This window comes from Suillus subalutaceus, assembly GCF_016647625.1.
Source record: "Suillus subalutaceus strain FC151 chromosome Unknown DFJ58scaffold_127, whole genome shotgun sequence".
NCBI classification, from domain to species: Eukaryota; Fungi; Basidiomycota; class Agaricomycetes; order Boletales; family Suillaceae; genus Suillus; species Suillus subalutaceus.
The window spans coordinates 139,212-153,128 of NW_024540376.1; the positions used below are offsets into that span (position 1 = coordinate 139,212).

Genomic DNA, 13,917 nt, shown 5'->3' on the forward strand with positions numbered 1-13,917 from the left:
GTACTTACCATTACAACCACGGTTTCCATAGGTTTGCATGTACGTGCACGATGAAATATGATGATTAGATGATTAGCGGAACTACAGCACAGATCAATGGATCTCCAATGTCCATTTTCTCACAGTAAAACGGATTCGAATTACAACCTTTGCTCACCAGATATCGTGTTTATCATAATCGCTGAGCTAGAGCCGAGGGGATTCACTTGAACTTTTGTCACAGTACTTATGTATATACTGACGTGAACATACTTGCGCGTACATAGTGTGGGATATGATGAAAGTCGGTCCGGACTACGTAGCACTCATAGGAAGTATACGATCTGCCGGAACCCGAGAAACATGAAATACAATTACTTCTTATGGTACTACTGCAAGCAATTGAGCAACGTGATTTTGAAAGACTGAAAGCAATCACTCGTTTGCACAATACAGATGTGAAATGTCGCATGAAATCGAGGGCTTCAGCCTACGGAGATGACCCATGAGCGTGAATGAGATGTTCCTCCATGCGCAAGTCAGGTCGTAGGTCTAAATATTCTTGGAAAGATGCACCATTGCAAGTTTCTGGCTTTCGAATAAAATAATGAGGCAAGACGGCAAATCCTTCAAACACCACTGCTTTCGAGCCAAAACAGATGATGATGATTCTAGAAAGACTCGGATATATGACCAAGCCGATCCGGGATGTCCTGTATCATCAAATGGAGAGAGGAAACTACGAGTAGGAAGTGCTGTGAAGCGACGTACTGTACTTCATGGAGGGTGAAGGTTACGCGGTGCGAAACATAGTCGTATTGTTGTCGGTAGCAATTTCTATGACAGATCATAGCCGCACCAGCATTCTCTCGACGTCCCTGCCCTGACTAGCTAAGATCAAGAAGTGTCGATATTTACGATGTCGGTAGTAGGTATGCAAGTGCGCAAACTACAGATAAATGCACGTATGCCAGCTAGGGGTCAGCGCACATGGACAGGATACGGTCGTAGAACTTCTATACCTCCATTCCTGGTAGCAGCTCACTCAATAGTGAGAGCATGAGCCAAACTTTACAGAGATCATTGTGCCGACCATCGATGGAACGTCAGCTTACTCGGTTCACCAAATGCTCGAGTTGACCCTTCGTATGCTGTGGGAAAGCGGAACAGTGACTTCGCAGTTTTCTGAAGGAATGCTCCAAGAAATGATAATGTCTTCATGAACATCTGTGCCGTCTAGTGAGATGGTGGCAGAAACCCCCTTCCCAAATATATTCACTAGTATCTCGCACACCAGCCGGCGCATGTCTTCATTCTGCATTGCTTCAAGAATATGGAATTCCGAGCAACTTGTCACTAGAATGTGCAGATCAGTATCGCGAAGAGTTTGCACGAGCAGGGAGATGATATCAACCAGCCCGCTTTCAGATCTGTCTTCATCAAAGGATTCGAGTGTGGATTAATTGAGGGATTCTGGCGTGCATCAAGGGCATCAACAACACCAAGGGCGGACACCTGGACAGTCTGGACAGAGCTTCCGCAGAGGTTGGAGAAACGTTTCCATCTGGTCGCGAAGAGACTAGTCGGGGTCTAAAAGGGTATGATAGCTCTCTTCACGTCCGTCCAGGAATTTACATAATGTCCAGCTGGTGGGAAAACATCACAAAGAAATAACCAGTCGTGCGGCGTTTCGTGTGCTTGCGCGAGAAAAGGAATATTCCACAAGTTGCGTGTCTATTTTCGTCTCCTCAGTCATTTTCAGACTTTTCATCCTTTCAGCTGCAGTGAACGCAACAGCAGATTTTTCGACGCCCGCGGTGCCATGCAGCCGAAATTATAGGAGTAATGATACCCACGACTTACGGGGACGCTGATACACGGATCAAAGACTAAACTGTAACTTGAATATTTGTAGGGACGCGTACTTGGGTTGTGAAACGACGTTATAACGTGGGAAGTCGATCAAAAAGTCTGCCCAGGCCCCAAAGGTCACCTAGCGAGTGGATTGATAGACGTTAGTTCTAGCGCTGTGGAAAGCTCGGCGGATGAAGTGGTGGAATGCAGTTGAAGGACGACTGGGCGCCTCGTTGCAGGCGACCGCACTGCAGTGTGGCCCTTGTCCATTATAGCCAGAAATTAGTGCTCCATGATCGATTGATCGCCGACCAGGAAAATCAAGAGTATGTTTCGTGAATCGTGATAGTTCGAACTCCGAGTCTGCGCCGTGCGGCACGAACTAGTCACCTTGATGTTGAACATTGGACATCAATAAGAAAGGATTATCAGGATCTCAGCCACGCACTTGTCGCTTCGAAGTTCTCCCTAATTGTTATTCTTTCAAAGTCAGGCCCATGGTTTCCTGCTAGACATGATGTCTTCTGCAAATGGTCTGCGACAACCCAAAGAAACGAACAAAGGGAAAAACGGTTTCGCGAGAGACATATCCCTCTCCATTCTGCTAACCCAGATGACTTGGCCATTAGCAGGCACCACTTTGCTCAGTACGTCCTTGCGTCCAAGGGGTCGTATATTGGTCCTTCGTAAGTTTTTTCTTACTTCGTGTATCCCGGTTTAGGTTGCTGAGATTCTGTAGGTTGAAAGAACTCAAATCCACTCCGAACGCAGCTCCGGTAGAAACGTTAGCAATTGTTGACGACAAGATAAAGGAGCTGAAGAGGCAGCATCAAGAAGATATCGAGCTTCTTACTGCATTCCAGGCTGCAGAATACCGCCAAGAAGTCCTTAACAGGTATAATTGCATTGATGATTCAATGATGGGAGTAGATACGGAGGACCTGATCCAGGTCGATTATCTCGCTGCCCTTAATGTACGCCTTCCTTTGTTTGCAACTTTGGACGAGTCCGACAATATTCTAAAGGAGCTGTACAACGATGCACGGCCTATGAAACGCTTCCAGCACGATATGGATGACGCGTTGTCTCAGATCCGCTACAACTACCTCAAATCCCTCCTCCCGCTCCTCACTCAGCGCCGCACGTTGAAATCGCGAGAAACCCACATTCGGAGACAGCGCGATGCGCAGTTCCCGCAGAGTATCGAAGAGTATCACAATATCCCGGAACGCGACATTCAGCTGCGAATCGCGCGGTTCCTCTTGCGTTCGAGTTCTGAGCAGGAGAAGATGATGGGTGATTATGGATGGGTGTGGAGAGCGGTAAATCCGCTGGTCTCAGCGTTCAAGGCGAATGTAAGCTATATTACAAAGTGCAAGAGCCCTAATGCTGATGTTAATTTGTAGGAAGGGTTCAAGAAACGAGATATTGGAGTCAGTCAAAGATGCACAGGCTTCGGATCCTCGGCGTCGGCCAACAGCGACCCCTGGATGGTAGCTATAACTTGCATACCTTCGCACTATCTTCGTATCATGATCGAGATGAGACTGCTCTACGTTGGAGTAGGGGTCCCTAGGGGTGTAGGCAGCAGCGGCGTTTGGCGGTGTTTAGAGTAGAGTTTGCCGGCAGAGTCAGAAGCCGCGTTTGCGTAGGAGAGCAATCCATTCCTTCCCGAGCGCAGCATCTAGTGTGAGAGCAGGCCGAGCTCACTCCAATGTCTATGTGTCTGATTCATTCAATCGAAGCAGTCCTCTCGCTCAGACTGGTGTAGTTCGAGACACGGGCGCTACGTGCCAATGAAGATAGATCAATATGGGTGACAGTTTGTTTATCCTGACTCGGATGCGACAAAGGGTTTTCGCATGTGTGCTCCGCAGTAGTCCAATGGATGTTACGATATTTCAATTCTCATTGACAATGGCCCACCCGAACTTGAAGATGCCCCGTGTTTGAAATTTCTCATCACAACGTGAGGCAGGTTGAATATTTCATATCATCGATGAGGCTAAGATATCGTTGGTGTGAGAGAGCACAAGCCAGTGCATGGCCATCACGACATCTTTGATATCGTGATGGATATCAAGGGGTTCTGTTTGCAGGGTTTCGCCCTCTGTATTCGTGCAATAAAACAGGAGTAGACATAAACTGCAATGAGTTTTTCTCTTCACTGTTCACGGATCAATAAATAAGCATAATCCCGCGAGATGCACGTTCACGAAAGAGAGCGGAGCGTCGCTAATTTTCGCGCCTCCCGTTGCGGAAGAATCATTTTGGAAAATAAGATGTTGGGACATTCGATTTTTCGACAGTTGGACAAAATGATTAATGGACGCTTGATGGACGATAAAGTGACAAGTGTCCGAGTCCTCAGTCGAACATGTTTGTACATGTTGAAAAGCGAGGCTGTTGCCAAATGCGGAAACTCCATCTAATCAGATTTACCCTATAGACGATCAAAGGAAGATAGTAATTCCTTCGTATTACAGTAAGGCTAGCCCTGTTTTCCCCCGGGCCTGGTAGGGAGAGTTTGTGTTTTACGACATTGCATGTGTGGAATTTCTCACTGATCAATACGGCAGATTAGTATTAACCCAACGCCGCCACTGTTGGGCATGATTGACCGGGTAGTGAATTCATGCCCAGTCCACTACCCGTGTATCTGTATTTCCTCTGCATTTCAATTATGGTGGGTAAATGCAGTTCACTCACATCAAACCCTGGTACTTCCACGACAGCTCTGTGAAAGCAAAAACTAGTGCCTAAGAACATTATAACCGTAGACACACGTTTCCAGAAATGATGACCTGCTTGGGATATCCTCCAGCGCTTCAGCCGCTAAGTGACTCGGGTCAATTAACGCTTACCTTCAACTATGTTGCCAAACGCGCTTAATAATTGTGATGTCAGGATGCGGACCTCGGAGTCCTTCGGACCAGGAACTGGTTCGACCAAAGTATCATGATTACGATTAGTGGGAATGCTGTGCAGATACAGTTTCAGCCTGGGTATTTTGTCCGATCATTTCTCGCCCTAGCCTCAGGCTATCTGAGCCGTGAAGATCATTGCCAGTGTCGAAGAGTGTACCCGTCCCCCCTGAGGGGTAGTAATAATATAATCTATACTCCTGGATGTCCTGGCGACAGACGATGGTTGACGACATTACTGATGAGCCGCTAGTTAGCGTCTTCCCATACAAAGCGGTGCTGCTTACGTAAATTTAGATGCAGCGCCACGATGGCAGTACTTACTGCTGTGTTGGTTACATTTCATGAACACCGATTATGATTCGTCCAACTTTGATTGCGCGGGTGCGATCAGTTTGACGTGTCCTGATCGTTTATTCACAGCTCGCGTAAGGATGACCGGGATCAATCGATCTTCATCTAGGATAAAAGCGTAACGGACTGACATCCTCCGCACTCAAAACTTGTTCCTGTTGTATGTCCTGTGCTATATTGACCTTTAAGCTGTAGCTCCCGAGTCTCACTCTCCTTGTTATTTACTAGCTGGCCTTGTATCCTTCTCAGCTGCCTTGTTTTCTCTAACCATTATCTAACTCCATTTGTCGATCGACATGCATCAGTATTATCCGACTTCTCCTGCAGGATTAGGAGCTTATGCTACACCTACGCGGCAGGGCTCATATGGAAGTAACTACAGTGCTGTAAGTGCGGTATCATGGTGTCATGTCTCCCATCGTCAATACCAATCCCCCACCCACAGTACAGTGCATCGGCCCCCAGTCCCCAATACAGCGCCTCGGTCCCCAATTCCGTACACACGCTCATCGCAGCAATGAAAACCCTCCAATCCACGCTCAATCTATGGTCCACCTCACGAGCATCCCCTGACGCAGTCAGCGACGCCTACATGCAATTTGGAGTCGGATTTAACGCCGTCGTATGGGCGTTTGAAGGATCAGAGGTTGACACTTCGTGCGTCTTCCCCCCCTTCTGTCATCAATGAGGCTATACCTAAAGAAAACAGAGATTCTGCCATCAAATTCCCGCGCGATTACGTGCTGTGCTTGAGACGTGTCTAGGCGAAGACCCCTTCCCCTGCTGCACTGGAAATGTATCAACCACAAATCCGACAGCAGCTATACGAACTACTGCAGGGCCTCAAAGCAAAGCAGGGTGCGTGGCGCAGCGCTGTGGCTGCGGGAATTTAGATTAACCTGCGTGCAGGCTATGCAGGGTGGCAATGATGATGAGAATAATGTCCAAATTATGCAGTCCATTCCCGATGATGATCTGCGATCTTGATGGTAACGTATCTTCTTTATATAAGTATTGATTGCGACCTTTGGTTTGGTTATTTTGCTGATTACCAGCAGTTAATGTATTGCCTATATATTCAGTACAAGAAGCGCAGAATTTACATAGTACTTTGCAATCGACTTGCAATGAATCGCACTGCTGTACAATATTGTACAACTTTCTCACATTCTTCGTGCTTTACTTTGGATATCAAGCATCTGGAAGTTCTGCCACACACTCGATCTCAACGCTTGCGCCCAGCGGAAGAGAAGCTACACCAACGCAAGTCCTCGCAGGCATCGCGTTTTCCTCGAAGAACTATTGTTGACAAGGCCAATTGATCGAATTGAAAGATCTGTTGAGAAATAGAGACGTACCGTCATGTACGTGGTGTTCATATCAGAAAAATCCCTCGTCAGATTTGTGAGATAGACGTTCGCTTTCACAACGTGTTGTAGTCCCGATCCTGCAGCCTTAAGAACCTTGCCCATATTTTCAAGGGCAGCAAACTGTACATCGTGTGACCAATTAGCTCACGAGAGATAGGAAATATAGTCTCACTGTTTGCCCCTGCACTCCACCCTCAACGATCGTGAAAATCGTTCGTACATCCAATGTTGCCCGAGAACATATACAAATCCTTTAGATATGATGGCCTGAGCTACAAACTTATCGTCATTATCCATTCACTCCCGATAACGCCGAAACTCACAGAACGTAGTGAGGGGAGGGACGGCGTTATAAGTGAGCACAACCTCTTTGGTCATCGTAGGATACTATGCTGAGTTGGGGGCTAAGGGATTGGTTTTAATAGAGGAGATAAGAAGCATTCAGCTTTTGGTTGCCCAACCGGCATGAAAAGGGTACCGAATACGCTGCTATCACTGATCTGCTGACAGCTTCCAAAAGATCGGAACTGTCAAGCTCCTTCGAGCTCGGGAAGTTCCTTACGGAAGGATAGGCCTGCGAGGCTGTGCAACGGCTTGTGAACTTCCGGCGCGGCCGAGTTTTACCCCTGCGGCATGCCTGTGTGCATGTGCATACTAGATATGTGCGGCGGAATGAACATGCAGCGGGTCTGAGGGCCTGAGACTTTGACGGGACTATAGCTAGTAGTATTAAGGTGGGTCGACAATGTAATTACACGCTCGATGCATATATTTGGTACAAAGAACGCACTGAACCCACAAGTCAAAAGCAGGAAGTAAATTATATGTAGATCAACGTAGGAACGACTATAAGCCTCTATCAGCTGGCGCCAGGAAATGAGAAATACATGCACACCCGGAGCATGCTAGTCCCTACTAGGCAGGCCAACCAAAAGGATCCGGATGGAAAGTCGTTCCGCGGAGTATGCTATCTATAGTCAAAAACACCTTCCCTTCCTTCTAGTAAGTTTGTTGTCACTGGCCGATGTTGTATCGTGTTGGGTGTCATCGCACTGTTCACTAATCTCCGGTAGCTGGAGCCTAAACTTATAAACGGAAGACGAAGACTGTTGTTCTGTTTATATTATGAATCGAAACAGTCGACATTTCATAGAGGCATGAAGCAGGCCAGTATTAGCGCTCATATCGCGTATGATGCATTGATGGATTGGGGGAGTAACTGTATTCGTCATGGTGCATTCCACTGGTGTAGCGTGAAATTGGCTGAGCCGACGTCATGATTGCAGAACGTCTTTGTGCCACGCTGAGCGTTGAAATTTGAAAGTCCGAATACAGAGTTGGGAAGGACCCGGAAGGTTAACTCCTAGACTTGGCCAGAGGTAAAAGAGACGAAATGTGGCCATCAGTGGCTGTGACCATAGTCCAAACGCCATGCTTGTCCTTCACTACGTCGTGCTAGTGACGATGATATAGACAAGGGCGGCATTTGTCAATCACCGTCGAGCACCAAGGCAGTCCTGAACGGTCATTACTAGAGCACGCAGCTGCGGATGCAGGGATCTCGAGAGGTAGGAGCGTAACTGCAACGTTTACAACAGGTATATTCGTTTTTGGCACCGCAGGGGGCAGTGAACACCATCAAGGCTGTAACCATGCGGGAAAAGGAAGTGACAGAAGGCGAAACTATAATTCGCCAAAATGGTCAGACGCTGATCACGATTCACCGGGGAAGGTGGATGCTTCTTATTAGTAGAACACCATATTGGCCTACCTGTAATTACATCGGGCTGCCCCGCCTGCAAAATGTGAATCAAGGGAATTCTAGATTTGGCCGAAAGCTTACGTGCGAAACGCTGAAGCCGCAGAACGCTGAAATCAATTGTCCTCCCTAGAAACAACCCCACGAGGCTCATTGAATTCAGTTGTGCAGGAACACGATGAACGTATGGTGCAAAAGGTCGATAGCACGGCATCAAAGCTGCTCCCATAGAACAGGCATCGCTGGACAACGACTTGTGTCAGTGCAGTGAGCTAAATGCATGATGTGCATCTCAGCTTCGTGAAACGGTGTGATTACTTGAAGGGGGGAATCAACGTCAATGTTGTCATGGCAGGTCATCGGAGTTGTTCGGGCAAATTCACTTCGATACGATTGTTTGTCGGTGATTGTATGGCCGAGTTGCGGCAGCACAAGAGTCGGACGGATGACCGTCCAGTTACTTACTCGCTGCTGCTTTCTCGGGCTCATCCAATTCGCTCGAAAAGACCTCTCCAAGAATCGGCAGCGTTAACGTTCCTCATTAGGCTTCCCAGCCCATCTTCAACATACATTCAACTTGCGCGCCCTTTCGCAACCTTTGGAGTGCTGCAAGCAATCGGAGGGGGCAATCGCCAGTTGCCTATCAACTACTTAAACTTTTGCGCAATGTATGGAATCAAGAGCGTCTTGATGGAGTGTACTGGGAATTTTGCTTGCTAGGATTTCACATCTCAAGCTTAGAGGCCAAGCTGTTACTGGTTGAGCTTCCACTCGTCAAATCTGCATTACAGGTCCGAATAACAATTGTACGAGGTGGTGGCTGACACAGGTTATCCATAGTGACTCCGATATCCAAGTGGCTATGACGCTCCAGCTCCGTTAGCAAGTGGAATTATGCCAGCACAGCAGGAATCGAGAGTACGTATCTTTGCCATTCCAAAGGAGAAACAGCCCCGCAAGGCATGTGCAAGCGTTCTTCGAAGTCAGAACAAACACCGTTATCACACTCAAAGTTTGCATGTCAGCTACTAGCACAAATGTCTCGTTGACATCAAAAGCATGGGAATACGTCTGCAGCCTCGTTCGACACAATGAAGTATTATCTGATGAATCGTGTATCGTCAACAAGTTATTTTCGCAAGGATACTAATATCTATAGGATAGACACTCGGGCGCCACATCCCTGCCCCAACCTTTCCGATTTGATCCCGATGTTATAAGACGCGATTGTCTGTTATTCTCATCCAAGAAATTGCTTATCAACCTCTACATATGAATTCCAATCGTCTTCCTGTACTAGTCGTAAGTGACCTGCTTATGGTAGAAGATCGCAACTCCGTTGAATTTTTAGGTAGGAGCTGGGCCAGCAGGTCCGGTGGCAGCGTTGACACTCCTCCAGAACGGTATCCTCATCGATAAAGACTCCAGCCCTCGCATCGGACAGCGAGGTGTTGGAATATTGGTTTGCCGTATATCAAGTTGTCATAGCACCATTAGTCTCGTTGGATCTAGCCACGCTCCCTAAACTTCTTCAACTTCTTGAGTGTTCCAGAAGTCGACGATCTGGGGAAAACTGGGCCCATGGCCCGTTACTACATGCCAGGGACATTCGTGGTGGCCCCGCATATAGAGCCTACGTTTACGATACCATTCGTATGCAGGAATGTCGGTTTATCAAGCAGCCATGCTGAAGTCTGGTTCATTCTATTTTCTAGCGGTCCAAGGTTGTCGGTTAACAGCTCCTCGGTGTAATTCTAGCACGCCGCCTAGAAAAGCTCCCTTGTTCTGTCGAGATGGTCCAACGAAGCCCGCTCATTTTTATGCTCGGTATTAACTACCGGTTCAGCAGCATCGTACTCGACGAATTTGCGACACCTGTTGAGGGGAGACCTATCAACGCCTATTGGGTGCCCGGCGAGGGCCATCTGGATGCCAGGGACTGGGCGCTTGAAGCACCCAATATGCTGCAGGTGGGGCGCGTAGAGCCTGACATGAAGACGCTTTTTGGTCTGTACACACTGTGCTTGTATTCGCTCCGAGTCATGGCGACGCTGCCCTGATCTTGGGCGCACTGGAGACTCACGACAAAGTATCGTGCGATTGGCAGTCGTTCTGCCTTCTCCACACCAACGACGTGTATTGCATTCCCTGCTGACCTCGTTCTTGTTGATCAGGATGGCCATGCTTTCGGCTTCCCTCGTGGACTCGGGCCACGAAGGCGTTTATGATACGGCCGGCCGGAGTGATTGGAGTGATCGTACATGGTGCAGAAAGCGTGAAGATATATTTCTCGAGATTTCTTTTGAACGTGTAGTGGTCTGTTCTTTTACATGACTTTTATTACCTTAAACCTCTGAACCCGTGAGGATGGGGTGGTACTGATGTAGGAAACGAGCTCAGCATCTGAATTGATGAGTTCCCGGAGGTAGAAAGTTCATGTCCGATACAATAGAAGCTGAGTGCTGGGCGAATGACATAAATCCAGCATTACTAGTACTGTAACTGGTCGCTTGATCTTTTTGATTCTTTACCAAGTTTGGATTCACGAGTATAGATTCAGAACGGTAGGGAAGTGAAGAGCCTAGCTCAGCGAGTGCAGCGTGAAACAACGAACTACGATAGACACGCAATAGATGGTGTAGTAAATGAATTTGGTAGTAAGTGATAAAACACAACAGAATGCATAAGACGCACTTATCGAGCCAGGTGTTCTGGAAGTAGCTGAAAACAATACCAGACGTCTCAAGACTGAGGTATACCGTATGACGACACCTACTAAGTGTCAAGGCTGCGCGTTATTACATAAGAGGTTTTTCTTGCTAATTTGTGCAATAAGTATGGTCAGAGGCTGTCATAAGAATTACATCTTTGAACGCGGCTGGGTGTTGCCAGACCTTCAGAAGATCTCATGCATGCAGCGTAGGGGTTAAATTTCCACTTCAAGTCTGCTTTCACACGAAACATCGCTATTCCCACGCTCCCAGCCTCCCCTACTGAATCAACCCCGGCACGCCCACCGGTATCACTACTAGTATCCAAATCCTCAAGAAAACGTCAAGATGGTGAGTCTCGCTGCCCATTCGACGTCCGATATATCTTGGTACATGCATGCAAGCTTCCTGGGTGAAAAACGGGATGGAACTGAGTAGTTGATGGGTGGATGGAGATAATCTGTGTTGGATGTCATAGTGTTCAACGGGAGTGGTGGACGTTATTTTGCGTGTCTGCCTGGTAAACCAACTGTTTCATATTCGCTGACACTATTTTGATTCTCTACAGACGAAAGGTTCGTTTGGTTTCGATTCGATCGTTGGGGTTTGGATTTGACGGATGGCTTTTTCGATGTTGTTGGATCTTCTTTCTGTTGATCAGGTACTTCGTCCTTCGGGTGCGTAGTGTTTTCCCTTCGATCCGGAGTATCTCGCTCATGCGGTTGGATTTAACTCGTGCAGTAAGAGACACACCAAGTCCCACACGCTCTGCCGGCGCTGTGGTCGTCGTGCGTTCCACAGGCAACACAAGAGTGCGTTTCTACACCTCTTTGCGAGGCGGTATCTAACCTTGCATTCGCTCGTCCCTGTTCTGTCACCATGCCCTCCATCCCAATCTACGCCGAACAACCCGTTATTGTCCTAAACCAGCCTGTGCCCAGTGCGGCTACCCCGCAGCAAAGCTGCGTTCGTATGAGTGGGGCCAAAAAGCCAAGCGCAGAAAGACCACCGGTACTGGGCGCATGCGTACGCTCAAGGACGTATCGAGGAGATTCAAGAACGGATTCAGGTGCGTTCTATTCCTATGCTCACCCCAATAATCATCTTAATCGTATGGACTTTGTACAGAGAAAACACCGTCGCAAAGAAGCGTGTCAGGCCAACCGCGGAGGCATGAGCGTGAGCGGAAACGCGATACCGCGCTTGCATGTTGTTTTACATACTTGAGAATTTTTAGCCTATGCTGCTCGCATCATTTTCTACGCACGCACAGAATACATGATTCATGCCATGCTTCCTTGCCGATTCTGAGTGAAGCTTTGAACGTCATCTGATTAGTCTCTTCTTTCTGATTATACTACTCCGATCATGGATGAGCCTTGTTACTTGGTGTTTCGACGCATGTGTGTTTCTTGATTGGCATCTGCGAGTGTTTAGGACCAAGCAACTTGAATCTCTAACTTCGCGGACAGGGTATATGCTGCTGCACTGGTTCCCTGATGTTGACCGCCCTACCTTAGCCTACCCCACATTATTGATTTGCTGAGACATCCTACGCGCAACTACACATCAATAAAAAATCTATTACAATCCATCCAACCTGAAGGAGTCCATAATAAATTCCTGATACATTATGATATGTAGTCCCCGTTCAAGTTGATGGATGTCGTCGGTCAACACATGCACAATGAACGAACGTAAATGACCGAAATAAAGAAAAAAAGGAAATACCGATAAATACTTGGCGCTCTCGCTGGGTCGCATCACTATCGCACCACTATTGCCACAACACGACCCCGGGGTCTTCCACTTCCTCCTCCCATCCTCCAACCCCAACCTAACCGTATCCACATCACTCTCATCCCTCACATGAAACGTCCTCACCTCCACAGCCTCTTCATACTCCCACTTCCTCACCACACGCAAAGCGATATACTCAAATGCGTCGCTTACACCCGTTCCGGTCTTTGCGGATGTGAAGAAGAGCTTTGGGCCTGTGTCTGGGGGTCTGGGAGGGTGGAGGGTAGGGAGATGTCCGGGTCTGGTTGGAGTGTGGTGGGACGTTGGCCCCGCGTGAATAGACTCGGCGTGATAGTAACCGCAGACGAAGAGGTTGTCGTCGTCGTAGTATAGTAGTTGATGTACTAGACAAACTCGTCATTCTCCTCACTCGTGCTGGTGATCCCGGTTGGGACCCAGGAAGCGGAGAGGACCGTGCACTTGTATATATATCAGGAGGGAGGAAGAGGGGGTGTGGAAAGAGGTGAGGCCGGAGCGGAAGGTTCCGTATAGTGATGTGCTGGCGTGGGGTGTACTTGAACGGGAACGTGATTTTGAGAGTTTGCGGTGGTTTTGGATGTCTATTCGGGCGGAGGGAGTGAGGAAGGATGATGGATCGGTGTGCGACCCGAGTTCGAGCTCATGCTCGGGAATGGCATCCTCGTCTCCTGAAATAGCGTCTACCACGATTTCTCCCTCCACACACTCTGCAACCTGTGATTCAGGTTCAGGTTCCGAAAGAGGCACAAGCTCTTGCACGAATTTCTGCGCTTCCTCAGCAGTGACGCCCATCCCAGGCTGCAACAGATCCATTTTATTCCCAACGACCACACAACAAAAGTTATCAACCTCTTCATCGCTAACCGGTGCTCGGTGCTTGAACTCCTCCCACCATTTCGTGAGCGCGTGCATAGTCTCGGGTGCGCTGACGTCGAACATGAGCAGGACGGCGTCTGCGCCGCGGAAGAACGCAGAGGAGAGGGAGGAGAAGCGTTCTTGGCCTGCGGTATCCTATCGTTGCGTGAGCGAATGGAAGGTATGAAGGCAGCTCGAGGGAGACCTACCCATATCTGAAGAGAGATGACCTCGGTTGGCGTTTTTGGGTCAGGAAGGGATTTGGTTATGAAGTCTGCACCGATTGTTGCACGGTAGCCGGTGGAAAAACGACCTGATATGTACTGCGGTAG

At 48.2% G+C, this 13,917-nt stretch overlaps 6 protein-coding genes across 6 annotated transcripts; 4 read left to right on the forward strand and 2 right to left on the reverse strand.

The window, feature by feature from the left end:
* Positions 1–2,212: 2,212 nt before the first annotated feature.
* Positions 2,213–3,710, forward strand: DFJ58DRAFT_808899 (uncharacterized protein). The gene is made up of 5 exons (XM_041391323.1): positions 2,213–2,405; positions 2,447–2,519; positions 2,573–2,807; positions 2,859–3,188; positions 3,244–3,710. Exons 1-5 carry the CDS (start codon positions 2,348–2,350, stop codon positions 3,328–3,330), a joined length of 783 nt encoding a protein of 260 aa, XP_041239427.1. The 5' UTR covers positions 2,213–2,347; the 3' UTR covers positions 3,331–3,710.
* A 1,505-nt stretch (positions 3,711–5,215) lies between these two features.
* DFJ58DRAFT_77115 (uncharacterized protein) lies at positions 5,216–5,915 on the forward strand. Its single transcript, XM_041389127.1, has 3 exons — positions 5,216–5,497; positions 5,562–5,768; positions 5,821–5,915. Exons 1-3 carry the CDS (start codon positions 5,451–5,453, stop codon positions 5,873–5,875), a joined length of 309 nt encoding a protein of 102 aa, XP_041239428.1. The 5' UTR covers positions 5,216–5,450; the 3' UTR covers positions 5,876–5,915.
* A 282-nt stretch (positions 5,916–6,197) lies between these two features.
* Positions 6,198–6,859, reverse strand: DFJ58DRAFT_856902 (Endoribonuclease L-PSP; the record flags this gene model as incomplete). The annotated part of the gene is made up of 4 exons (XM_041393936.1): positions 6,198–6,410; positions 6,470–6,601; positions 6,654–6,732; positions 6,801–6,859. 4 exons carry the CDS (start codon positions 6,857–6,859, stop codon positions 6,303–6,305), a joined length of 378 nt encoding a protein of 125 aa, XP_041239429.1. The 3' UTR covers positions 6,198–6,302.
* A 2,735-nt stretch (positions 6,860–9,594) lies between these two features.
* Positions 9,595–9,893, forward strand: DFJ58DRAFT_625402 (uncharacterized protein; the record flags this gene model as incomplete). The annotated part of the gene is made up of 2 exons (XM_041381102.1): positions 9,595–9,702; positions 9,753–9,893. Coding segments are annotated over 2 exons (249 nt in total), but the record flags the coding sequence as incomplete, so codon positions are not given.
* Positions 9,894–11,106: 1,213 nt separating this feature from the next.
* DFJ58DRAFT_808914 (ribosomal protein L37e-domain-containing protein) lies at positions 11,107–12,496 on the forward strand. Its single transcript, XM_041391324.1, has 6 exons — positions 11,107–11,302; positions 11,520–11,526; positions 11,613–11,628; positions 11,693–11,763; positions 11,882–12,020; positions 12,080–12,496. The coding sequence occupies exons 1-6, from the start codon at positions 11,300–11,302 to the stop codon at positions 12,126–12,128; spliced, it is 285 nt and encodes a 94-aa protein (XP_041239431.1). The 5' UTR covers positions 11,107–11,299; the 3' UTR covers positions 12,129–12,496.
* On the reverse strand, positions 12,473–13,908 carry DFJ58DRAFT_808915 (P-loop containing nucleoside triphosphate hydrolase protein; the record flags this gene model as incomplete). The annotated part of the gene is made up of 5 exons (XM_041391325.1): positions 12,473–12,513; positions 12,727–12,951; positions 13,014–13,095; positions 13,172–13,741; positions 13,795–13,908. Coding segments are annotated over 5 exons (1,032 nt in total), but the record flags the coding sequence as incomplete, so codon positions are not given.
* Positions 13,909–13,917: the final 9 nt, after the last annotated feature.